The sequence below is a fragment of the Centroberyx affinis genome, unplaced genomic scaffold, assembly GCF_046629955.1.
Source record: "Centroberyx affinis isolate AG114_WGS23_722 - 3 ecotype Tasmania unplaced genomic scaffold, CSIRO-AGI_Caff_v1 ptg003390l_1, whole genome shotgun sequence".
Classification (NCBI taxonomy): Eukaryota; Metazoa; Chordata; class Actinopteri; order Beryciformes; family Berycidae; genus Centroberyx; species Centroberyx affinis.
Window position 1 is genome coordinate 22305 of NW_027281375.1, and position 25638 is coordinate 47942.

A 25638-nucleotide genomic window follows, 5' to 3' on the forward strand; every position below is an offset into this window, starting at 1 on the left:
TTGCTCCATGCTATCTTGTTGTAATGTGTCTTTTGTCCTTTGTAGTTGGATGTATTCTCGTTAACTGTGAGCTGTGAACGGCCTGCAAACCCTGATTGGTGGAAAACAGAAAGCTCAGGGAACCTCAGCCAAGTTGATTATTCATAGACATTCTCTAGGTAAACCTTGTAAACCACTGGATACATCTATGATGTGTAGTAAAGTCATCTGCTATATTTACATGCAGTAATTTTCTGTTTTATAATCGCTTGTAGTAAACCATCAACTTGTCACATGTAAGCAGATATACAGGCTGTTCAAGCTCGCACAAGTGTTTGTTGATTTATGCAGTACATTGCTGGTATCTGTGCAATTGGTGTGTGTGTGTGTGTGTTCGTCTGGGTGGAGAGGTGACAGTGGTGTGACAAAGATGATGATCAGTGCAATGAATGCAAATATAGCAAAAGTGCATGGTCTTTGCAAGCTAAGTTTTACCCAACTGTGTCATATATTAACATACAGCTGAGTTTTGAGATCCTTTGTTGATTGGATTCAGATGAATGCTTATCTCTGAGATTTGCTGCTTTAAATTATAGTAACTGCAGTGGACACACACACACACACACACACACACACACACACACACACACACAACACACACACACATACACATAAATACTCTCCCTCCCTCTCTCTCTCATCTAGTAACTCATTCAATATCTCTCTCTCTCTCTCTCTCTCTACCTCTCAGCCATGCCCCAGTGCTTTGTGCCTATTCAATGCTGTGTTGAATAGTGAGATACTGACATTTGAAACCCCTCTTGTGATCCCAGAGCATAAACACAAACGCTACTAATACAATCCACTGATTTTCACTTGTAAAGAGTCTTGAGTAGGCTTCATTTAGGAGATTTTCAGCTATGCAGTCTCATTTTAATGCATACTCTATGAGATCAAATAGCTACCTACAGCAATGTATTTTCAAAATAGGAGCGCGGATATAGAGTTGCTGATCTGGTGTCAGATCACATATTCTGATTAAAGAGCAGCTGATATACCAGAACTCCTGTCTTTTATCACACTCAATCAGTCGTGGTTTATGCTTTGCGACTGTGCTTTCTTGTATCTATCAGTAATGGGACATTTTTTTTTAATTCCTGCATTCTTCCTCCTGTTTTTGTCACCTTTGAGAAACCCTGCTGTAAAGATTAGGCTAAAAGTGTGGTGCAAATATCTAGCAGACGTCAGACATTTTTTTTACTGTTAAAGACCCAAAGTTACACACACCTCATAAACAAAAAGGATAATTATCTTCTACGCAACTATGCTTTCTCTTTTGTTAAAGGTCCCACTTCAGAAATGTTCCTGCCTATTCTTTTCTCCTCATTCTTTGTCCCAAATCCTTTTTTTTTTTAATCTGTTTTTATGTTGCTCTTTGTCTTTGAGTGGGCCAGAGTTCAAAGCAATCACTCCATGTTGTGAATCTGGAAAACAAAGCAGATAGAAAAATGGAAAATGTTTCTGTTTCCAGCTTTTCCAAACACGCAGTTGGTATCAGAGTGCCCTGCAGGAAGCGTAGGTTTGGAGGAGGGTAGGCGGTTTAGTGGGCAGAGAGTCCCTGTAGAAGTGACCAGGACAGGAAACATGTGGAGATAGCACATAACATTCAACCCCGTCTCCCCAAACCCTCCAGAACCCATGCCAACATCAAAACCCAAGGCAGCTCCTCTCCAGCTGAAACACTGCATCCGTCATGTCCAGAATAAAAGTCAGTCTTTGCCTGTGAAAAAAATGATAATGAAAGCACACTTTGTGTCAGTGATTGGACCACACTGGATTTTCCATTTGGGACCTTGTAAACAAAACACTGCCTTCTTAAGTTTTGAGGTTGACTTTGTTCATTTTCATTTAAGGAAGTGCTCAATGAATACAAAAAATACAGTTTTTTTTCAGATTCAGAAAACTGCATCAAATACATTTGAATGGTTTAATTCCAAAACTCCATTTATCCATTTTGGGGAAAAAAAATGGTTCCTAAATTTCATCTGTCGGTATTTCAAAATCACATATCATTCTGTTTTGTAAGTAAAGGTCTTATGATGACTCCTAACTCATAGTGGACTTTACAGTAAGCCATCATTTTGTTAGAGGAGGTGTCAATGTTTTCAAATGGTGGATGTCTCATTTTTGAAATGAAACTATTAATTTTGACTATAGGCCAGTGAGTAGCCTACATCTGTTATAATAATAATACTTAATTTATATAGCACTTTTAGAAAACAAATGTTACAAAGTGCTTCACACTTTTCAACGCAGACCGGCAGGATCAGTTAGTGTGCTGAAAGGACAGATGTGATTGGAAGTTTGGAAATAGGACATTTAAAACAAACAAACTAGTTAGAACTTGTGTTTTTCTTCACAACTCTTTGGTCAAAGTTTACTGTTTTGACTGCGATAGAGTGACGCTCCTCCCTGCTGCGCTCTCCATCCTTCCTCAGCAGCACCTTCAGCTCAATGGGGACCAGAGCGACACTTTACACGCTGCAGATCACCGGCGGACTGACGCGGCTTTAGTATTTCTCCTTGGGAAGTTTTTTCTAATTTTGTGGCGCGGCTGTAACTTTCATAGACTAATCGTTGAAGGGAATATAAAGCACCGCTGCTCAATGGACAAGTAATGAGCGTGTAGGATTATTGCTGGAGGGAACGTTTTTATTGGATGTTCATGTGGGGACTGACCACCTCTTTTGTCGGATGATGGCTAAGGCAATCTCCGTCATTCCACTCCTTGGCATTATTTTGGAAATCAGTTGTGTCGTTGGTGAGAGAATAAAATAATTACTTACAAATAAACTATGTCATATAGCTAAACTCTTAAGTTGAATAATAGATTCAGATGTGTAGCCCACTGTCTTCCATGAAAACTCATTCTTCGTGTAGACTATCAGATATTCTCTACACTAGCCTACTACTACTACTGCTACTACTACACTTGTACTACTTTCATGTAGTTTTCAACTGTGGCTTTGATGGATCAATTATATTTGCTTTGGCAATTCAGCCAGAGCATGATGAATACATTTGTTGTTTATGAAAAACAAAATAAGTACTATGTGCATTAGGTTAAATTTGAACAGTATAATAGTAAAGAATTTCTGTTCTCTTTTGCACAGGGGAATATATGAGAAGATAAAAGAAATCAGTGCCCATTTGAAATCAGTGCCCAAGGCTTGAGTAGTGACAACTATTTCATAATCCTAAATTTGCTGTAGTATAACATAAAGGATTAGTATATATTAAGTTAAACCAAGACACATTATTTAATGGTGTCTTTAAACACTTCATTGTTCAGCATGACATGTTCAGCTTTTCCATAGACTATATGCGGTGGGGCCTCACAGGGAGGCGGTGGGCTCCGGGCCTGTATCCTCAGAAACAGGAACCCCACCTAGGCGATACAGTGCCGGGCTATTGAGCCTGACCCGGCCCATCTTCCCCAGCTTCCTGTTTTGACACAGCTCCGCCATTTGCTGCAGCAGTGGAAAAATGGCCCAGAGTAGCCAGAGAGCCAGTTACAAAACATTCATCCCTGACTCCACTTTCCATGCTTGATACTTTGAGAAGCAATAACTGTTTTTTTTTTTGCCAACCTAACATATTTCACTTACAGTTTCTATCATTGCAGGGATCTTGGTAGTAGGATTTGTGCTGTTGAATTGATTTGATTTCCATTAAAAGACCATGCTGTGTGTTTGGGAGACAATAGTGATCTGACCTCTGAACCCTCTATGGAAGTGACATTTGTCAGGGCCATACATTGACTAATGTCATCACTGTTGATTGTGTTTGTTGCATTCAGTCAGTCTTTAGGGTGTTTGACTTCTGTTGATGATTCTTCCAGCCATAGAACTGCGATTTATGCCTGATCCCCCAACGCTGAACATCCATGGCATCCAGAGGATGAATAAATCTGACAACCTGGAGCTCACCTGCAGGTGAAATATCTAAATACAATACCTCAATACATTTCATCCATCCATCCAACCATCCATCTATACATACAGTATATAATTCTTTTTTTGTTGATCTGGCAGTGGTCGGCAGTACCTGAGGTGGACCACTCCTTCTACAAGCAGTCGCTTCTCCACAGTTGACTGCAGCGGATCGGGACTCTTCTGCACAACACTACGGATCTCCAATGCGACTGCCAATGAAACGGGACAGTATCAGTGTTCCTACAAAGACCTAGAGGTTGAGGATGGCAAGACCTCAGCAGCTGTCTTTGTGTTTGTCCATGGTATAGCACATCTTAACCTTTCTTTGGCGTGACAAAAGCATCTGGGGTGTTTTCAGTTATATCCCAGAAGCCTTAGTGTGTAGCTGCATGGTGGTGCTGCGTTTTGTTGTGATGTGTTGTGTTAGACCTAGAAAAACATCCATTACATAGTAGCAGTTTTGCTTTGGCACATAGGCACAAAACAGTGAGAAATATTACAGTATAATCAAGCAATTATGGACACATGCAGAGAAAGATCCTATAACACAGTGGTTCCATGCCACAGACTCACAGACAGACACATTAGGCCACAGACCCCCATTTGATTTTGTCCGAGCAGACTGCATGTGGGAAGATTGTTTAGTAGTGAGAGTGAAACCTATGATTAGAGTTGTCATTCTTATACATTCTGTAATTAGGATAATTTGTAGTGAATTAGATTATACTGAAATGACACTATTCCCCATTTCACTGTTCCTCCACTTTGAGAATCACTGCTGTGACAGACCGTGTTGTGTTGTGTGTGTTGTGTTGTGTTGTGTGTTGTGTTGTGTTGTGTGTGTTGTGTTGTGTTGTGTGTGTTGTGTTGTGTTGTGTTGTTTTGTGTGTGTTGTGTTGTGTTGTGTTTGTTGTGTTTTGTTGCTGTGCTGTGTGTTGCATTGTGTTGTGTTGCACAATGTGTGTTGCATTGTGTGTTGCATTGTGTTATGTGCTGTGCTGTATTGTGTTTGTTGTGTTGTGTTGTGTTGTGTTGTGTTGTGTTGTGTTGTGCGTGTGTTGTGTTGTGTTGTGTTGTGTTATGTTGTGTTGTGTTGTGCGTGTGTTGTGTTGTGTTGTGTTTGTTGTGTTGGGTTGTGTTCTGTGCTGTGCTATGCTGTGTTGTGTTGTGCGTGTTGTGTTTGTTGTGCTGTGTTGTTTGTTGTGTTGTGTTGTGTTGTGTTGTGTTGTGTTGTTCTGTGTTGTGTTGTGTTTGTTGTGTTGTGTTGTGTTTGTTGTGTTGGGGTGTGTTGTGTTGTGTGCTGTGCTGTGCTATGCTGTGTTGTGTTGTGTTGTGTCATGTTGTGTTTGTTGTGTTGTGTTGTGTTTGTTGTGTTGGGCTGTGTTTGTTGTGTTTTGTTGTGTTTGTTGTGTTATGTGCTGTGCTGTGTTGTGTTGTGTTGTGTTGTGTGTTGCATTGTGTTGTGTGCTGTATTGTGTTTGTTGTGTTGTGTTGTGCTATGTTGTGTTGTGTTTGTTGTGTTGTGTTGTGTTGTGTTGTGTTGTGTTGTGTTTTGTTGTGTTGTGTTGTGTTGTGTTGTGCTGTGTTGTGTTGTGTCGTGTTATGCTGTGTTGTGTTGTGTTTGTTGTGTTGTGTTGTGTTGTGTTTGTTGTGTTGTGTTGTGTTGTGTTTTGTTGTGTTGTGTTGTGTTTGTTGTGTTTGTTGTGTTGTGTTGTGTTGTGTGCTGTGCTGTGCTGTATTGTGTTTGTTGTGTTGTGTTGTGCTTTGTTGTGTGTTGCATTGTGTTGTGTGCTATGCTATGCTGTGTTTCTTGTGTTGTGTTGTGGTTGTTGTGTTGTGTGTGTTGTGGTTGTTGTGTTGTGTTGTGTGTTGTGGTTGTTGTGTTGTGTTGTGTGCAGTGTTTGTTGTGTTGTGTTGTGTGCTGTGTTTGTTGTGTTGTGTGCTGTGTTTCTTGTGTTGTGTGCTGTGTTTCTTGTGTTGTGTGTGTTGTGTTGTGTGCGGTGTTTGTTGTGTTGTGTTGTGTTTGTTGTGTTGTGCTGTGTTTGTTGTGTTGTGTTGTGTTTGTTGTGTTGTGTTGTGTTGTGTTGTGTTGTGTTTGTTGTGTTGTGTTGTGTTGTGTTGTGTTGTGTTGTGTTGTGTTTGTTGTGTTGTGTTGTGTTGTGTTTTGTTGTGTTATGTTGTGTGTTGCATTGTGTTGCGTGCTGTGCTGTGTTTGTTGTGTTGTGTTGTGTGCTGTGTTTGTTGTGTTTGTTGTGTTGTTGTGTTTGTTGTGCTGTGTTGTGTTGGGTTATGCTGTGTTGTGTTGTGTGTTGCATTGTGTTGTGTGCTGTGTTTGTTGTGTTGTGTTGTGTTGTGTTGTGTTGTGTTTGTTGTGTTGTGTTGTGTGCTGTGCTGTGTTTGTTGTGTTGTGTGTGTTGTGTTGTGTGCGGTGTTTGTTGTGTTGTGTTTGTTGTTCTTTGTTGTGTTTATTGTGCTGTGTTGTGTTGTGTTGTGTTTGTTGTGTTGTGTTGTGTTTATTGTGCTGTGTTGTGTTGTGTTGTGTTTGTTGTGCTGTGTTGTGTTTATTGTGCTGTGTTGTGTTGTGTTGTGTTTGTTGTGTTGTGTTGTGTTTATTGTGCTGTGTTGTGTTGTGTTGTGTTTGTTGTGCTGTGTTGTGTTGTGTGTCTTGTGTTGTGTGCTGTGTTTGTTGTGTTGTGTGTGTTGTGTTGTGTGCGGTGTTTGTTGTGTTGTGTTGTGTTGTGTGCTGTGTTTGTTGTGCTGTGTTGTGTTTGTTGTGTTGTGTTGTGTGCTGTGTTTGTTGTGTTGTGTTGTGTTGTGTGCTGTGTTTGTTGTGCTGTGTTGTGTGCTGTGTTTGTTGTGCTGTGTTGTGTTTGTTGTGTTGTGTTGTGTGCTGTGTTTGTTGTGCTGTGTTGTGTGCTGTGTTTGTTGTGTTGTGTTTGTTGTGCTGTGTTTGTTGTGTTGTGTTTGTTGTGCTGTGTTGTGTGCTGTGTTTGTTGTGCTGTGTTGTGTGCTGTGTTTGTTGTGCTGTGTTGTGTGCTGTGTTTGTTGTGCTGTGTTGTGTTTGTTGTGTTGTGTTGTGTTGTGTTGTGTTGTGTTGTGTTGTGTTGTGTTGTGTTGTGTTGTGTTGTGTTTGTTGTGTTGTGTTGTGTTGTGTGCTGTGTTTGTTGTGTTGTGTTGTGTGCTGTGTTTGTTGTGTTGTGTTTGTTGTGCTGTGTTGTGTTGTGTGTCTTGTGTTGTGTGCTGTGTTTGTTGTGTTGTGTGTGTTGTGTTGTGTGCGGTGTTTGTTGTGTTGTGTTGTGTTGTGTGCTGTGTTTGTTGTGCTGTGTTGTGTTTGTTGTGTTGTGTTGTGTGCTGTGTTTGTTGTGTTGTGTTGTGTTGTGTGCTGTGTTTGTTGTGCTGTGTTGTGTGCTGTGTTTGTTGTGTTGTGTTTGTTGTGCTGTGTTGTGTGCTGTGTTTGTTGTGCTGTGTTGTGTGCTGTGTTGTGTGCTGTGTTTGTTGTGCTGTGTTGTGTTTGTTGTGTTGTGTTGTGTTGTGTTGTGTTTGTTGTGTTGTGTTGTGTTGTGTTGTGTTGTGTTGTGTTGTGTTGTGTGCTGTGTTTGTTGTGTTGTGTTTGTTGTGCTGTGCTGTTTGTGTTGTATTGTGTTTGTTGTGTTGTGTGCTGTTTGTTGTGTTTTGTTTATTGTGCTGTGTTGTTTTGTGTGCTGTTTGTTGTGTTGTGTTGTGTTGTGTTTATTGTGCTGTGTTGTGTTGTGTTGTGTGCTGTGTTGTGTTGTGTTGTGTTGTGTTTGTTGTGCTGTGTTGTGTTGTGTGTCTTGTGTTATCATGTGGTGTTGTGTTGATTTCATGTAATTACTGTCTTATAACTTACATGTGTTTTTAATTTTAGATTACAAGGTGCCATTTGTGCCATCTGAGAAAGAATATGAAGTGGTGTTTATCAGTGAAGGAGAGTGGGTGGTCATACCGTGCCGTGGGACCTTGGAGAATCTCAACGTTACGCTCCACACTGTAAGGAAGAATTGTGTCGAAATTGTATTTCTGTTCCCTTAACATTCTCCTTTATTAAGCTAACTTGACAATAGTGACATATTGCATAATCAGAAAGATTTTGCAGGATGAAAGGCATACCAGCAGATAACAACTTTGGTTTTGAACATAAAAGGTTTCATTGTCTCATAAGAGACGGGGAAAATTTACTTTACCAATTGAGTTTCCATTTCCCACTTGGGCTACCTCCACCCTTTGGGCACAACAGTTATAATTTCAACGAATAAAGGGCGTTTATGTAATATGTCATTTAACTCAAAGGGTTTTGGAAAAAAATGTGTCATTCAGTTCAATGGGAGTTTGGCTGCTCAAACAACCACAAGCTAACATACTGAAATATACATACTTAGGAGTATTATTGTCAGTAACTAGTGTTGGCATTACAGTTCATAACAGTCTTACTGAGCTCTTTTACCTAATGTGGTATTTTGAATAGTAATGCAATCAATAGTAAGTCAGATACAGGCTGCTCATTAAAAAAACAAAAACATTCTGTACCATAAGGCTCAGTCCTTCCCGCAGCGACCCAGGTTCGAATCCAGCCTGCGTTCATTTCCTGCATCTCCTCCCCTCTCTCTCTCCCATACCTTCCTGTCTCTCTCTAACACTGTCTCTATCAATAAAGCCTAAAAAATAAATCTAAAAAATAAAGAGTTGACAAGTAAAAATTGAAACATGAGACCCAATTATATGACACATTTCTAATTTTCTGTGTCTGTCAGAATTATCCAAAGAAGGAACTGTATCCAGATGGGAAGGATTCTCTGTGGGATGCGAAGACGGGCTTCACTGTTCCCAGTCATCTGATCAGCTACGCCGGAGTTGTGTTCTGCCAGACTCAGATAGGCAATGAGACGTTCAAGTCCCCTCTCTACATTGTTGCTGTTGTTGGTAAGGCGGAAAAGGATTTATGTTAGTCGATATCTAACAGAGACTGTAGTGTGTGTGTGTGTGTGTGTGAACTGAATGTGTGTCTACATAGTATAGAAGGACCATGTCTGGATCCTTCATTTTGTGAGTGTGTGTGTCTAAGAGAGAGAAATAGATTTGTGTATTTAATCATTTGATCAGATTTTATTTTTTATTGTCACTTAATACTTTTCTTTTATTGTCATTACCGGATGTTATTGTTATTACCATTCTTTTTCTGTATCTATTATTTTCCCCTCTATATGCTTTGGCAACACAAATGTATTTACAAGTCATGCCAATAAAGCGAGATGAAATTGAAAATTGAAAAAAATTGATGGAGAGGGAGAGAGAGCAAGAGAGAGAGAGCAAGAGAGAGTAAGTAAGAGAGTTACTGAGCGAGTGAGAGAGAAAAGGAGGGAGAGAGAGAGAGAGAGAGTCTGTAGTCTCATGAGAACAATAGGCCGTCGACTCACTTGCCGTGTCTTCCCTCCCTTTTCCGCAGGATACAAGATCCATGACCTCACCCTGACCCCCACGCAAGCGAGGCTGTCTGTGGGGGAGCGGCTGGTGTTCAGCTGCACCGCCAAAACCGAGCTCAATGTGGCGATTGAATTCAACTGGACGCACTCTGGTCAGGCCCTGGTCAGTGCCCAAGCCTGTTATGTTATATCCTTCTATGAAAGATGCCACTGATGTTTATCTGATAGTGAAACAAACCATTTAGACGTAATACTGTAAATTCAGGGCAGAGATACCAGAAATACCATCTCTCACCAATCTCTCACTTCCTTTTCTCCTTGCAAATATTCCTCTCTTCCTGCTTTCAGGAATCCTTCAACTTATCTCCGCACCAGGTCAAAGTGCAAAGTTGACCAGATGTGTTCTTTCATGTTCTGGTTGCGTAGACTCTGTTGCTTACATAACAGAAATCAGCTTGGTGGACTAAAGCCAATGTATTTTCTTTCTTTTTTTAATGAAATACTGTCATACTCTGTTCTATTCAGTAGATCAGTGGTTCTCAATGTGAGGTCCGGGGACCACCAGGGGTCCTTGAGGGGGTTCCAGGGGGTCCCCAGCAAATTGATGAATTGTTAAACTTCATTATTTCATTTACAAGAAGTTAACACAATTAAAGAATGTAGAAAAATGACTAGTTTGATCATAGTTTCACTGTTATCTCTCTACCTACAATACAGATAGTCATGGAATTCTGGACAAAATCATATCTAACAATAAAAAATATTCCCAGACTTGGGTCAGAGAGACAAAATCTCATCAAATGGGGTCTGTGGCTCTAATGTGGACTAAATAAGGGGTCCTTGATATGAAAAAGGTTGAGAATCACTGCAGTAGATCTTGGCCCCTCATACTTTTCACAATTACTATTAAGTGTCCAAATGAGCTATGAATTGTACTTTTTTTTAAACAGATAAATATACAATGCATTCCTCACACGTCTCTCCTTCTGTCAGACTTCAGTGAACACGACCTCCCACAAGACGAAGCTGTGGAACTCTCTAGTACTGTCCAACACACTCATAGTGAAGAATGTGACTGTCAATCACACCGGAGAATATACCTGCACAGCGTCTAGCGGTCAGATGGACAAAAGCACCTCCGCATTTCTTAAGGTTTATGGTAGGTACACAGAAAAAATACTGTAATAGCACACAGTACACAGTTCGTTTGGTGGCTATGTTGAGTAAATCATTCTTGAGACATTCTGACAAACATTTTCCTCCCTTCCTGAAACCCTGAATATTTTGTTTATTTGAACTGGGTCCCTTCCATGGAATATGTCATGCCTTAATAACGATGATTTTACTTTCTTTAAAGGATAGGTTAGAGATTCTTGGACCTATATACAGTGTTTCACTCACATACAGACGTGGAGGACGTTGCAATGTTTGACAATTGTGGTTCAATCTGACTGTAGCTGTTAGCAGGACCGCAAGAAGTTGCTCCAGTCTTTAAATGCTTTGCATGCTGCATTCACTCATGCCTCATGCCATGTGTTTTTGCCTATTTTTCCATAACCAGTGAATGCACAAACCTTGCATTCAGTTTGGCCTCTTTTTCTGATAAATATGAGCATGGCTTCTTTCTTTTTTTTCTCTGGATGTGCCGTGTGAGTCTTCAAAGCACTGTAGGAAACAGTATACCTGCACATCCAGGGCTACCTGATTAGTAAATAGTAGTAGTAAACTATCTCCAACTCCTTATCTGCTATCAACTTTCAGTTAATTAAGCTAAAAACATGGGAAAAATGTAACCAATGAAAAAACCCACATGGTCCTGTTTATGTAGTTTAGTATTATTTTGCTTGCAGTAATTGGGCAAACACTGAAGACATACCACAGGTGTCAACAATATTCTTGGGGGCAATGACAAGTCTGTAAATGAGTGAGACATCACCTTTGGCCCCAAAACTCATAAACCTATAATGTATATAGATGGTTTATGTGTCTAAGAGTATTTTGTGATTTTTCTCCTGTTTCCAGAAAAGCCTTTCATTGAGATGAAGGAGCCGTGGATGAAGGTTTTGGAGATAAATGTGGGTGATCAAACATCTGAGTCCCTGATTCCTGTCAGGTACTCAGCCTACCCTGAGCCCATTGTACGATGGTATGTTCACAGTAGAAGTAGTAGTTGCAGCAGTAGTAATAATAGTTTATCTGACTGTTAAACATACATAAACATGCAGCTTCTTGTGCGGGCAAACACAGAAATGACTTATCCACTGTGGTCTTCTCACATGGATACTGGATTTTTAATAAAATCTGTCATTCCCCAGATATATTACGGATTATTTGATAACATGACTCTCCTCTGTCTTGTGCAGGTTTAAGAATGGCCATCCACTTCGTAAGGATGATTACAGAATAAGACCGAGAAGCGATGCCCTCATGATCCGTGGCGTCACAGAAAATGATGCAGGGAATTACACAGTAGTCTTAACCAATAAGAATACTAAGCAGGAACAGAGACGCTCTCTGCAACTGTTGGTCAATGGCAAGTATACTCTGCTCTTTCCCTTTCCCTCTTTCCCGTTCCTTCTTGAGCTCCCTGACCCTGCTGGTCAACATTAGGGCAGCTGGGTGGTGTAGTGAGTTGGGAGACCCTCCTTCATCTGTAAGCACCCTATGACAGCAAGCACCCACCTTGTTTAACTCTTGATGTCTTCTCCTGCAGTGCCTCCCCACATCATTGAGAAGGAGGTGGCTATGGACACTGATGTATTCACGTACGACAGCAGCCCCACCCTAAGGTGCACCGCCCGTGGAATCCCCACACCTGCACATATCCAGTGGCAGTGGATGTCCAAAGAGGACTGTCCAGATGCCTTCCAGTAAGTCACCTTTCTTCAGTATGTGTGTGTGTATGTGTGTGTGTGTGTGTGTGTGTGTGTGTGTGTATGAGAGAGAGAGAGATAGAGAGAGAGAGAGAGAGAGAGAGAGAGAAAGAGAAAGAGAAAGAGAGAGAGAGAACCTCCCTCTGTGTATACAGTGTTCACATGCTTCTCAGACACTCATTGTCAACAGGTTGTTGATTTAGTGGAGGAATTGCAGCTTTCGTGATGTTGATAAAAACACTAGAAGAGACAATGAGAGCGAACTGTGACCCGATGCAGATCAGCGGATGTGATTCATGTTCTTCACATTGTCCATTTTTTGGAAAACATCAATTATTCACATTCAGACTACGATTGCTAAATACCTCTCCATGTGTATGATCAGATATTCTTAGCACATGCACTATGCTTGCCTCCCTGATTCTGCTGTGTTATGCACTGTGAATGCATTACAAGGATTGGGGCATATAGGAGGCCTTGGCAACATTGATTACACAACAACCTCCTCAGGTATGCAGTGATTTGAAGATTGTTGATAGAAAGGGGGCAGGCTTTGACCAGAGCAGACCATCAGCGGAGTCTTATCTCCAGCCTGCACATCAGAGCACTTCCTCAGTCCTGCACTATGTTTCCTGTTGTTCTGGTTGTGCTCTCTATCAAAAAGGGCTTCTTCCTGTCAGAGCTGCCTCTCTGCTTGTATGCCTTCCTGCCCTCATTATCATGCACCCAATTATACACTATCTACATTCTCTTTGCTTTTCCTTCATGCATTGTGTTCCCTCAATCATCCTGTAGGTTGTATTCTACAGAAGTGTTTCTATCTTTACTGTTGTAATCTGGATTGACAGCACTCAATGTGTGCGTGTGTGTGTGTGTGTGTGTGTGTGTGGGTATGTCTTAAGTCACTTTCAGGGACACAAACCAGACTTAAGACCAGTTGATTGGGGACGGCTTGTGCAATTGGGGACAAAAGCTGTGTCCCCAATTGGTAAAAAGCTGATTTTTGGGTCAGTGGTTAAGGTTAGGGTAAGAGTTAGGTTTAGGCAAGTAGTGGTTATGGTTATGGTTAGGGTAAGTCTCCAGGAAATGAATGTAAGTCTATGTAAATACCCCAAAAGTGACATAAGTAAGACTGTGTGTGTGTGTGTCTGTGTGTGTGTGTGTGTGTGGACATGACCCCCCCTCCAACTCAAAATAAATAAATTGCATAACCCAGCAAAAATATTCTTTCCGCTTTATGTGTATGTGTGAGTCAGAGAGTACTGCAGTAGTGTGGTATTGCACCTACAGTAACATGTGTCAACTGAAGTGTCCAGCTACAGGAAGGGGAAAGGGGAAGAAGAATTGCCTTACAGGGATGAATAAAGTATCACATTAAGAGGTTTGTGATGTTTTATCTGGATTGTGTTTATCTTTGTTCGACAGGTCAGGGTTGATGAAGTCTGAGGTCAGGCTGGAGGAGTGTACTAAATGGAGAGACATCAGCAATAGCACTGGTCAGAACCCTATTGACCGAATTATCACTGATACTGATCATGCACAAAAGGTGAATTCCTCTTGACCACAACACAACCACCTACACACAGAACATAACCCAATCTCACCTCTATGATAATCCAAAAGATTACCTAGCAGTTATTCTGTGTTTTTTGTTGAACTGTGTTTAAATTAAAGTTAAATTAATAATAATGATTAACAAGGTAAATGCGTTTCCATAGAAAACTGTGAGTTCTTTGAAGATTCAGAAAGCTCAGGTCCACAGCCTCTACCGATGCTTGGCTGCCAACAAAGCAGGAGAGGATTCACGCATCATCCTTTTCCATGTGACACGTAAGCACCATACTCTCCTTTTTCTTTTTTCTGATCATTACTGCATGGCAATTTTTATTATACAATTCTCATTCTTGCTTGTGTGTTCATCTGTACCCTCTCAGGTGGCCTTGAGCTGAGTGTGTCTCCGTCCAGTGAGCCCCTGGAGGAGGACCATGTGGTTTTGAGGTGTAAGGCGGACAGGCTGATCTATGGGAACCTCGCCTGGTTCCGTTTGTCCAACATCTCAGACTCTGAGCAGGTGCCGCTGGTGCAGCCCTGCCGCTCCCTGTCCCTGCCCCAGCGCCCTCTGCCTCAGGCTGTGCTGTCTGGCCTGCAGGGCGCCAATGTGGCCCTGGAGCTGTCGCTGCCCAATGCGTCCCGTCAGGATGAGGGTCTGTATGCCTGTCAGGTGGAGAACATCAAAACTGGGGACAGGACCTGCCTGCTGCGCCACCTCTCTCTCAGAGGTACAACCACAGCTGGAGAAGAAATTCTCACTCTTCTCGTTAACTTTGTCGACTGTAATGACGCCTCTCAGAACCTAGAAAGGAATTATTCGCTCTGCCAAAATCAATTCTTTGATTATACAGGACATACATCTCACAGGTGTTCACCTTAAGAGGTCATTTAGTGTCATATTCATCCTATTTTTCTTTCTACAAGTAAGAAAATTCTGCCTGTTGGGCGAGCTAATTCTGCTTGTTTCAGGAATTTTCTAGAAATAAGTGTCAGCATCTTGAAACAAGGCAGAATATGGCAGATAACTCAATCAAGAGTGGAACATTTGATTGAAGAAAATTCTTGAAGCAAGATGATTTGCATTGGAAACAAGTAAAATCATCCCAGTGTGACAGATTTTTTTACTTGTTTTAAGAGAAATAAGTTTTTAAGACTTAATACTAAATGACTTGGATATTTTTGCAGTGTTTTTGAAATGAATAACGTTTGACTCTGCACTACTATTTTAGGTCTTGAAGCAGCAAGGATCCTGAATAATTTAACTGACCAAAAGGTAAACGTGAGTGCAACGACCACTCTCGTCTGTGATGTTGCTGGTACGCCCAGCCCAACTGTGGTGTGGACCAAAAACAACCACACAGTGCTGCAGGGCTCAGGTGAGTGCGTGGCTTTCCACTGAAAATCGATTCACTTCATAAGTTGGTACTCTGGGACAGCTGCTAAATTATAATGTGGGTTTTTGCAGGTGTGATTCTGAGCCATCTTAACCGGAATTTGACGATTCAGCGAGTCAAGAAGGAGGACAGTGGTCTGTACATCTGCACTGCCTGTAACAGCCGCGGCTGTGACGCCTCACAGGCCTTTCTGACTACTGAAGGTCAGCCTCTGCCTGTACTGTAAAACTAGATATTTGTGCCAAGCAGGAAATGCTACTAATTATTCAACTGAAATGCTGTAGTGTAGAATGATGTAATCTTTCCTGCTGGTATTATAAAGAATATAGTATAGCCATTATTTTACCCAAAAGAGTTTACCTTTAACCTCTCAGTATACACGCGCAATTTTACAAAGACCATGTATTTATATCTGGCCTCAAGGTTTCCCTGATTCACATCACACATACGACATTTCTGATATCAAAGATGAAGTGTAAGAATAACTTAACTTCCGCGTGGCAGGAAGTTGGCCCTGTTAGCACACATCCTCCTGGGAGTTTCTAAATCCAAAACAATGAGGAGACGGCAGGACAAAGGCCGGCCCTGCCCCAGCCCCAGCTCCAGCCTCGCTCTCCTCTCCGCCCTTTTCTGTACTGAACACAGAGACACAGCGACAAACAAACAAATGTGCTAACTGGAACCGAGGCCTACGTGACCTGTTCCCCGCCACCAGCCTGTCCCCCCGTTAGCTCCCAGGCTACTCAGGCGCCAGCCAGCCCTGCTAACAAGGGAGGGCAGAGGACAGATCCTGCTCTAACGAGGAGCTCCCCGCATATGGGGGAAGAACTGAGGGAGTCAAAACTGGAGTGTGTTAGAATGTCAGAAAGGAGAGAGGAGGGAGAGACGGTCCTTTCTAACTAATGGGCAGGGTGTAAGGATCTGTAGCGTGTGACAGCCCTTTTCCAAGTTGGCTTTGGCAGCACTTATTCTTGCTGACTTGTGAACATTTGTTATGACTAGATAAAATATCAGTCTGCTTGCAGTCCAAATTCCAAATGCCTCCTTCCTCCAACCCAAACACAGACACACAGATATACAATACACACGCCAAAGACAAACCTGTCTGAGCTGTGTGTGGAGTGCTGCCAAGGCACGTCACTGAACATTATATTCCACATTTCAGTGTGACTATTCCAAGTTTTTCCTAAAGAATGTGCCCCATTTGTATCAGTTGAATAATCTAATTCTTTGATACTTTCATAATTCTACAGGCCGAAGACAAAAGTGGGCTGTGAATAACTCTTGCAAATTATATTATTGTGCTTATTCTAGGTGCAGAGGAAAAGACCAATGTAGAGCTGATTGTTCCTATTGGGTCAGTGGTCATTGCCATGTTTTTCTGGTTACTGATCGTCTTTGTCATCCGCGGAAGAAAGAGAGTAAGAACTTCCTCATCCTCCCTTTGCCATGCTTTTCCTTCCTTGTTTTTTCCCAGCAGTCACACACAGAGGAGGTTATAATGAATTAAAAAATAACAATTAACACACACACACACACACACACACACACACACACACACACACTCTTTAAGCAAGCATGCACACGCGCATGCACGCACCAACACAAGTGCACACACTGAATCTGTGTATGACTGATTAGAGCTGACTGGCCTGGCTCTCTCTGGCCGGGCTCCTTTGTATCCAGGAACAACAGGGCTACTTTCTGCTCTCATAAGTCACGTACACCCACAACACTGACGTGGCCCCTTTTACCCAAGGGGCACCGGAGTCACTGGAAAAACTCATATACAGTTACATTGTAGGGAAAGGAGAGCACTGCCATCGAGACACATGCATGTCATTAATTCACACATCAGATCTCTCTTTGTCTCTCATACTCTGTCTCTCTCTCTGTTTCAGCCAAATGGTGGTGACCTGAAGACAGGCTACCTGTCCATGATCCTGGACTCAGAGGACATGCCCATGGATGAGCAGTGCGAAAGGCTCACTTATGATGCTAACAAGTGGGAGTTCCCTCGGGACCGGCTGAAGCTAGGTGAGGTGTCAAAAAGATTGCTGATACGAATCTTATGAAATACACGGAATGGGCAGCAGGGTGGTAGACTGTTCAGCCATGTCAGCAAGCATCTGCCCTGCTGAAATGTCCTTGAATGAGATGTTGAATCCCTGTTGTATAGCTGACCCTGACCTCTGACCTCCTTGGGCAAGGAAGAGAATTTCCCTAAATGGATCAATAAAGTATCATATCACATTACGTTAGAATGGACACAGAGTTTACATACAATACACTTAAATCTGAGACAAAAATATTGGCAATGATGTTATTGGTTGCGAGGAGGTGAAACCTGAGCTTTATATTGATTACTAATGTTCTGTCTCAAAGGCGACCCATTGGGACGAGGAGCATTTGGTCAAGTGGTAGAGGCAGCCGCCTTTGGCATTGAGAAAGCCACCACATGTACTACTGTCGCAGTCAAGATGCTCAAGGGTTAGTATTCTGTCTTGTTTCTGTTTCTCTAAACACATACATGCAACTACAGTAGTTGCATGTATATTATAACTGTTATTCCAAATTCCATTTGTTATTTCATAGTTTTGATGGCTTTACTATTATTCTAAAATGTGGAAAATAGTAAAAATAAAGTTAAACTTTTGTCTGGTAGTGTAGACACACACACAAACATACACATACACAGAGAACTAGGTTTTTAAGTTTATCTCTGTCTGTTTCAGAGGGTGCCACATCTAGTGAGTACCGTGCCTTGATGTCAGAGCTGAAAATCCTCATCCACATCGGCCACCATCTCAATGTAGTCAACCTGCTGGGAGCCTGTACTAAGCCAGGGGGTGAGTCGTCATACAGAAGACATATATCATCATCCATAAATCATGCATAAATCATAGATACATCATACTTGTAACTACATCGGTTTGTTTTCTGCCTCAACCCTTGATTTTGTGTCAGTGAGACGGGCCCATTTACTTTGTCCCCATTTTGTGTCGTGAGCACATAGCGTTCCTGAGTAATTGTCTTCTTTATGAGAGCTAGTGATGGAATTTAACGAGTGTTCCCTGACCTAATTACATATCTGCTTCAAACACAAAGTTAGCTATGTTCACTTGGGGCGGCTGGTATTTATTCTCCTCTCTTCCTCTCTCCGCCTCACATTTCTCATTCGAACAGCCTCTAGATGTATTCTGCGGCCCTGTAATGTTCAGTTCTGAGTTGTTGACCGTTCTTACTTTGATCCGTAACCCCTTTGCTCTTCCCTCTCTGCTCAGGGCCGTTGATGGTGATTGTAGAGTATTGTAAACACGGAAACCTCTCCAGCTACTTGAAGGGCAAGCGTGGAGAGTACAGCCCCTTCAAGGTAAATGATGTGTAACCCCCATGTAGCCAGTGAAGCGCAGCCAGCCTCTGATGTGGTTACACTCGCCCCAGACGACTGCACACAGTCGCACCACTGATCACACCATTACACAGCAATACACTCCATTACTGTTTTGGAGATTACTCAACTTTTCCCACAGATGTCAGCTGTATGGTTTCAGCCTCTTATACAAGACTGACGAAATCGTAGTGCCTATCAACAATAACATACATCATGAATAAAAATGTTATTATGATTACAACTTTTCTGTCCTCGTCTTCTTAACTGACATCCCTGTTCCTCCATGGCAACAGAGGAAGCGTGTGGGTGGCCAGGAGTGGGTGCAGGTAGAGGAGGATGTGACTGAAGGGGATCTGGGTCTGGGGAAGATCGCCCAGCTGGACATCTGCACAGGGACAGCTGTCTGCTCCAGACTGGGAGATGAGGCTTCAGTCAGCAACCTGGACAGCCAGGAAGGTACGGAAAACAAATCAGGATGACGCACAGTTTTCAGCTTTGCTCCCAGCTCATTTCTTATGTATACATCATTGATGTCTGCCATTGCTCTCCTGTCTAATTTATCTATCTAGACTACCAGTAAAAAATTTGGGCACACCACATTTTTCTTTAATTTTACTATATTCCACATTTTAGAATAATAGTAAAGACATCAAAACTATGAACACAAATGGAATTATGCAGTGACCAAAAGTGTTAAACAAATGAAAGCAATCTTATATTTTAGATTCTTCTAAGTAGCCACCCTTTGCCTTGATGGAAAGGCAAAGGCTTTGGAAAGAAATTCATACATAGGCATCAACTTCACGATTTATATTTGACTAAAACAACATTTTTAAGCATTTAAGCATAAGCCTTTAGATCAAAATGGCTTTAAGATAATGAAAAACATAGTACATTCAATCAGGTGTGTCCAAACTTTTGACTGGTAGTGTATAACATCTATATCTATAATATTGTGTGAATGTTCAAGTATTGAAGTATTGAAATGCATCATGTGACCACAGAGAGCTCAGACTATGACCATCTGACCATGGAGGACCTGATCAGCTACAGCTTCCAGGTGGCCAAAGGCATGGAGTTTCTGTCCTCTCGCAAGGTGAAGCTCCTACACCTACTGTACACAACACAATTACCTGGAAATCTACATTATCCTCAAAACTGAGGATAATGATTGTCTGTCAAATGAAGGCTGTTGCTGCATGTGAGTGCTGACTCTTCTATTTCTGTGTGCTCTATAGTGTATCCACAGAGATCTAGCAGCCAGAAACATCCTCCTGTCAGAGAACAATGTGGTGAAGATCTGCGACTTCGGCCTGGCTAGAGACGTCTACAAAGACCCCGACTATGTCCGCAAGGGAGACGTGAGTCACCTTAAACTGACATGTAGACTTCAGATGGTGCTACTAAGGGCTGTAAAGCAGATTCCTATATAATAAAATGTGTATTAACCTTTTATCATTGCTACAGGCGCGTCTCCCTCTGAAGTGGATGGCTCCTGAGACCATCTTTGACCGGGTGTACACCACCCAGAGTGATGTTTGGTCCTTTGGAGTACTTCTCTGGGAGATCTTCTCCCTGGGTAAGCCTAGTAGTAATAATCACTAGCGCAAAGTAACATCGGACATTAATGACCACTCTGTAGTACCCACAATCCAACCACTGTCCTCTCTCCTATAGGGGCTTCTCCCTATCCAGGCGTTTGTATCGATGAATCTTTCTGCAGGAGGCTTAAGGAAGGTACCAGGATGAGAGCGCCAGACTACGCCACCACTGAGATGTGAGTGGAAAGTTGACATGACGCAGTAACATATAGCACACCACAGAAATGGTCTTTGATCCACTGTCTTACTGTGACCCAAATTACTTTTCTTCATAGATACCAGACCATGTTGGACTGCTGGCTGGATCGTCCCACAGACAGACCAACGTTCACAGAGCTGGTAGAACATCTGGGGAACCTTCTACAGGCCAGCGCTCAACAGGTCTGTTTATGCTAAAACAAATGCCTATTGCTTCTATCCAACACCAGTTCTTGTTAAAGGAAAAATCCACCCAAAACACTATTCAACAACAGCTATTGCAGTACCATGCATTTCTGGTCCCAATTGGCCAAATGTTGATGATGTGACATCATGTTAAGATATTTCCAGCGCAGCTGCAATGGAGTTTGATTGCAGAAAACTAAAACATCAACCCACAGCTGAATGGAACAAGTTCACGCCCATTCTCTGGGGTTTGTTGAACGTCATTCTGGGAAATGTAGGAAATCATTAGCTGAAGTAGAAGTAGATGAGGCAGGTTGAGGGAAAGTAAATTACAGCACTTTATCACAGAATAACTCCTGGAGTGCTTTGAACATCACAGATTGATGATAAGTGACAGTGCAAGAGTATCTGAGGGTGGAGGGTGGTTTTTCCTTTAATGTTGGCAAAGATGGTCTGAATTTGAGATAATGTCTTTTTTGTGTTTTATTTTGGGGTGGAGAAGCTAATAACTATGTTGGTCTCTAGGATGGGAAAGACTACATACCTCTGACAGCAGGCGAGGTGCAGGAATCCCCAGTGAGTCCTGTCACCTTGAACCCCTACAACAGGCCCCAAAGTGGGGAAATCCTGGAGGCGCAGCTCCACTATGACAACGCACCGCCCCTTGGGTCAGCATGATGCTTTCACCTCTCACTCTACACTCTAGCTATCTACTCCGACTGTTTCAGCACTCACCGGTGAATCTCATCTATTGACCTTTACTCTCTTCCTCCTGCAGGCTGACCCAACAGAGTGAAAGGTGCAGTCGGCCGCTTAGTGTTAAGACTTTTGAGGACATCCCGGTGGAGCACAGCAGCGTCATGGTGAGTGTCACTGAAATCCACAAACACACAATGTCCCTCCCCATCATACAAAGCATAGCGTATTTATTCCCTTCATGGGATTCCTACAGGAGGGTCACACAGACAGTGGCATGGGTCTATCACCAGAGGAGATGAAGGGTCTGGATCATCAGCCACGAACACCCAACTTCAGGTGAGGACTGCGCACCTGTATATAACCCATATTATAGTAGTATAGCATAACCCACATACATTTTTGCCAACCCTTTACTCACATAATAACCACTTGGGAATCTTTCATTTCTTGCTTTTGTAGCTTTATAGTTCTAAAAGACATTCTCAATATCAATTTTCATTCCAAATGTCCCCATTCCCTTTTTCTCTCCTCAGCCAACTGCTGCGTTGTAAGAGCAAGGAGTCTCTGGCCTCGGAGTCGTCCAATCAGACGAGCGGATACCAGTCGGGATACCACTCCGACGACACAGACACCCCGATCTACGCTAACGAGGAGGTCATCATGAAGCACAATATGCTGAAGAAGCCTCCGTTGCCCAAGACAGCCGACAAGTTCAGTGTTGAGGTCCGCTACAGCACGCCACCTGTCTGACCCCCATCCTCCCCAGTACCTCTCTCCTGTAAGCCTTCCACCCCCGAGTCTTTTCACTGTACAGAAGTTTGTTTGCCTTCCGCAGGTATTACCTTTTTAGGAGCAACAACATCACATGCAATAGAGCTTTGTTCATTGTGATGTTGAGATATTTTCACAAGAGATAACTTAATAATTCAATGGGAAACATGAAGGTTGTATGCACAAGATAATTGATCTTTGTAAGAGCAGCTCTCTCTGGACAGCCAGTGGAACGCTATCATGTTTACACAGCAAGTGGAAGGTCTGGGAAGCCTAGACAGGCGGACACGCCTTCTTCCTGAGAGGCAATCCACCCACTTCCTCTATTGCAGGAAATGGCAAGTGGAATTTTAGATAATTGAATTAGCAAATGTTTTCTTTCTTTTTTCCATTCGTTTTTTTTTTTTTGGTCACTTGTGGCACATGTTTGAAGGTTTGGTAAAGAAGCTGTTCTCTCAGATCGATTTGAATGATATTTCTTGATCCTTATTTGTACAGTTCCTTTATTCATATGACTTACCGTATTTTATTGAAGGCGTATCGACTAAACCTGCAATAAATGTAACTAGTTTTATAAAATAAATACAGTATACTCACAGATTAAGAGGTTTCCTGTGCATTGCTTTTTCAAGATTTAACAGCTTTTGTTTGATACAGCATATCAATTTAGGAGTCTCCAATAGTCAATATCATTGAATGTTCAATCCAATCATTTGTTGTTGCTGGATGTGACACCCTCTGTAACAGACAGAGATAAACTTAGTTCTCTCTCTCTCTCTCTGTGTATGTGTATTTATCTCTCTCCCTCTTTTGCCGTTTGTGTGTGTGTATCTTTGTATGTTACACCTCTCATTTCCTTTCTCTGTGTCTTACTGCCCCAAAGAAAACAATACCTTCTCAGCCTTGGTTATACTGCGTGTGTGTGAGTGTGTGTGTGTGTGTGTGTGTGTGTGTGTGTGTGTGTGTGTGTTTCCAACAGGAACAATACCCCTCCAACCTTGGGTGTTTTCTTAGGTATATTCAGCTCAGAATACATGCCCACAATAGCCCAGCCAAGGCCAGTGTGGGCTGGGTAAATACATTATGAGGGGGTTTTGTACTGAAGGGCACATTTTAAAAGTCAGCATGAGAGTTCTTGCCTTTAACCTTTTTAATCCAAAAAAGGATTCTCATGCTCTTTTTCAACATGTCCAGCTTCAAAATCATACAGTTAATTCACAGCTGAAACCTGCCCAATACAAATTCAAACTGGCAATTCAAACTCTAACCTTTAGTTTAAGTCTGAGTTTCCCAGGGAGTTGAGGGCAAGTTTTTGTTTTTTTCCTCTTTGTAGTAATCGTTCTCAGTTGGGCCTAGCTGTCTAAATTGATGCCTTGATGACCTTTGTTATAACATTATGTCACTACCTTGTTCTTGTTTGGTGAAGGCTTTCATATTGTGGCTTCAGCTGTGTTTCTAACACTGATCCCTGCTGTGCCAGGAAGTACGGCTACACATCATCAGGCAATGTATCACAACCTGCAATGTAGGATGAGTTCAAAGACAAGAACCCTTCTGCAACCTTCCCAGAGCTGCAGTGGTACTATTGTTGATGTGGTGTGGATTTTATCAGCTTATATACGCTTATACATACACACACACACACACACACACACACACACACAATTCATTTACACCATTGCACCATTGAAACGGAGGTGACTGTCTGAGTGGGTGATAATGCATGAGTACACAACATATTTTGTCTGCAATCAAGGACAACAGACCTAATTATAGCATACTGGAGGAAATGACTGAGAGCTTCTGAGATGTTGCTTCCACACTTCCACACGCCTTACTGGGGGGTAAATTTAGAAACTCCTCTCCATCACCAGCGGAGGTACAAGGAGTGGAAGTGACACATATTAAATAATAAAAATAGATGTGATAAACTTGCAAGTGAATTGATAAATCCTACAGCGATTTCAAGATTTATTACCACTTTCTATCAATAAACATTGCCATTTATCATTTAAGGTGAGCCCCATAATACGGAGGAGGCTAGAGGTACAGCATAATGTTTCTGTAGATGCTCTTTGTCAGTCAAGTCAGAGATTTTTCTAACAATCCAACGATCCATCCATAAAACTGAGAGCCAAACTAAGGGCTTGAATGGTCACCGATATAAAGTCAAACTATGCTTAAAACGTCATCCTCATACTCTGAGAATGGATAGAAATGGTCTGTGCAACATTCAGAATCAATGGAAGAATATTACTGACAACGAAAGTTTCCCTCACTGTTCAGCAGATGGCAGTATTGCTCATGTTTCCATTCGTCCCATGAATTCACTGGATAACTGAGCAACAGGGACCTCTGCTGTTACAGTGGTGGACCTACATATGTCATATGTTTGTTTTTTTTCTCTTACACAGACCAATATACTGTATTGTAATTCAGTACGTCAGAGGACTAGGGAAAATATAATATCTACAGAAGGTGAAATTCACTGTTAAGAGATGTTCAGTTAATATAAAAGCATTTAGTACATGACATATATACTAGTCATCTACTCTTGCTGATGTATTTAGGAAATAGACACAGGACTTCTATCTGGAGCAAAGGAACGGCACATCTTCCACTGCAGGAAGCTCAGTCTAATTTCCTCTGGAATGGACAAACAGGCTGAGGGCAGAGAGCTGCAGTGGGAGGAAATACCTTGGCATTCACAAACAGATATTACCACTCTCAATATAACAGCCAGACAGCCAGCCAACCAACCAGTCTGCCAGCCAGCCAGTCAGCCAACCAGCCAGACAGAGACAGACAGACAAGTAGACAGGCAAACCATCACCACCACATACACACACACACACACACACGCACGCACACACACACACACACATTCCAGAGTATGTAAATTATGTTTTCAGTGTTACCTAACAGCTGTTAATGTAGAGGGGTCAAAAGGTCAATGTAGACATTGTTGACATTGTTCAGTTTGGAGTAGGTTAACCAAGGAAAACCTACATCTGCACACAGATGTATATATACAACAAGCCTATACTATAAAAACTACAGAAAGTTCTTATGATGGACGCCTCTGCCCCAAATATTACCATGTGATCTTTAACACATTGGTTGACTGAGAAAAATTATCTGACTTGCCAATTTTATTTAACCTATGACTATTTAACCTGTGACTCCCCCGGCAAGTGGTAATAATGTTCTAAAATTGATTCTCCAAACTCTCAAAACTCCCAAAATCTCAAAAAAGTGCAGCATTCTGTGTCTGCTGTGTCAGAACAGAGTACACATTAAATTTTACACTCCATGGTCCACATGGTATGTGGCATTTGGTATGTTAAAGGAAATGAGACAGGATAATAGTGCCTTCTGGTAACGTGCGTGCAAAAACTATCTCGATCTTTCCATTCATCCATCTAATCACATCAGCAAAGCTTAGCTGATAAAATCCTGGACATGTATGCACACACACACACACACACACACACACACAGTCTTACTTATGTCACTTTTGGGGTATTTACATAGACATACATTCATTTCCTGGAGACTT

The 25638-nt window shown here is 42.0% G+C and overlaps 1 protein-coding gene across 1 annotated transcript; it reads left to right on the forward strand.

The window, feature by feature from the left end:
- Positions 1 to 2538: 2538 nt before the first annotated feature.
- On the forward strand, positions 2539 to 22671 carry kdr (kinase insert domain receptor (a type III receptor tyrosine kinase)). Its single transcript, XM_071539025.1, has 30 exons — positions 2539 to 2800; positions 3881 to 3974; positions 4074 to 4276; positions 7861 to 7982; positions 8744 to 8912; positions 9436 to 9575; positions 10406 to 10571; positions 11435 to 11558; positions 11776 to 11945; positions 12126 to 12282; positions 13711 to 13831; positions 14004 to 14115; positions 14220 to 14564; positions 15066 to 15212; positions 15302 to 15433; positions 16545 to 16651; positions 17132 to 17267; positions 17616 to 17720; positions 17966 to 18079; positions 18515 to 18603; positions 18918 to 19080; positions 19629 to 19720; positions 19863 to 19985; positions 20092 to 20203; positions 20302 to 20401; positions 20501 to 20606; positions 21135 to 21277; positions 21388 to 21472; positions 21562 to 21644; positions 21842 to 22671. The coding sequence occupies exons 1-30, from the start codon at positions 2734 to 2736 to the stop codon at positions 22056 to 22058; spliced, it is 4044 nt and encodes a 1347-aa protein (XP_071395126.1). The 5' UTR covers positions 2539 to 2733; the 3' UTR covers positions 22059 to 22671.
- Positions 22672 to 25638: the final 2967 nt, after the last annotated feature.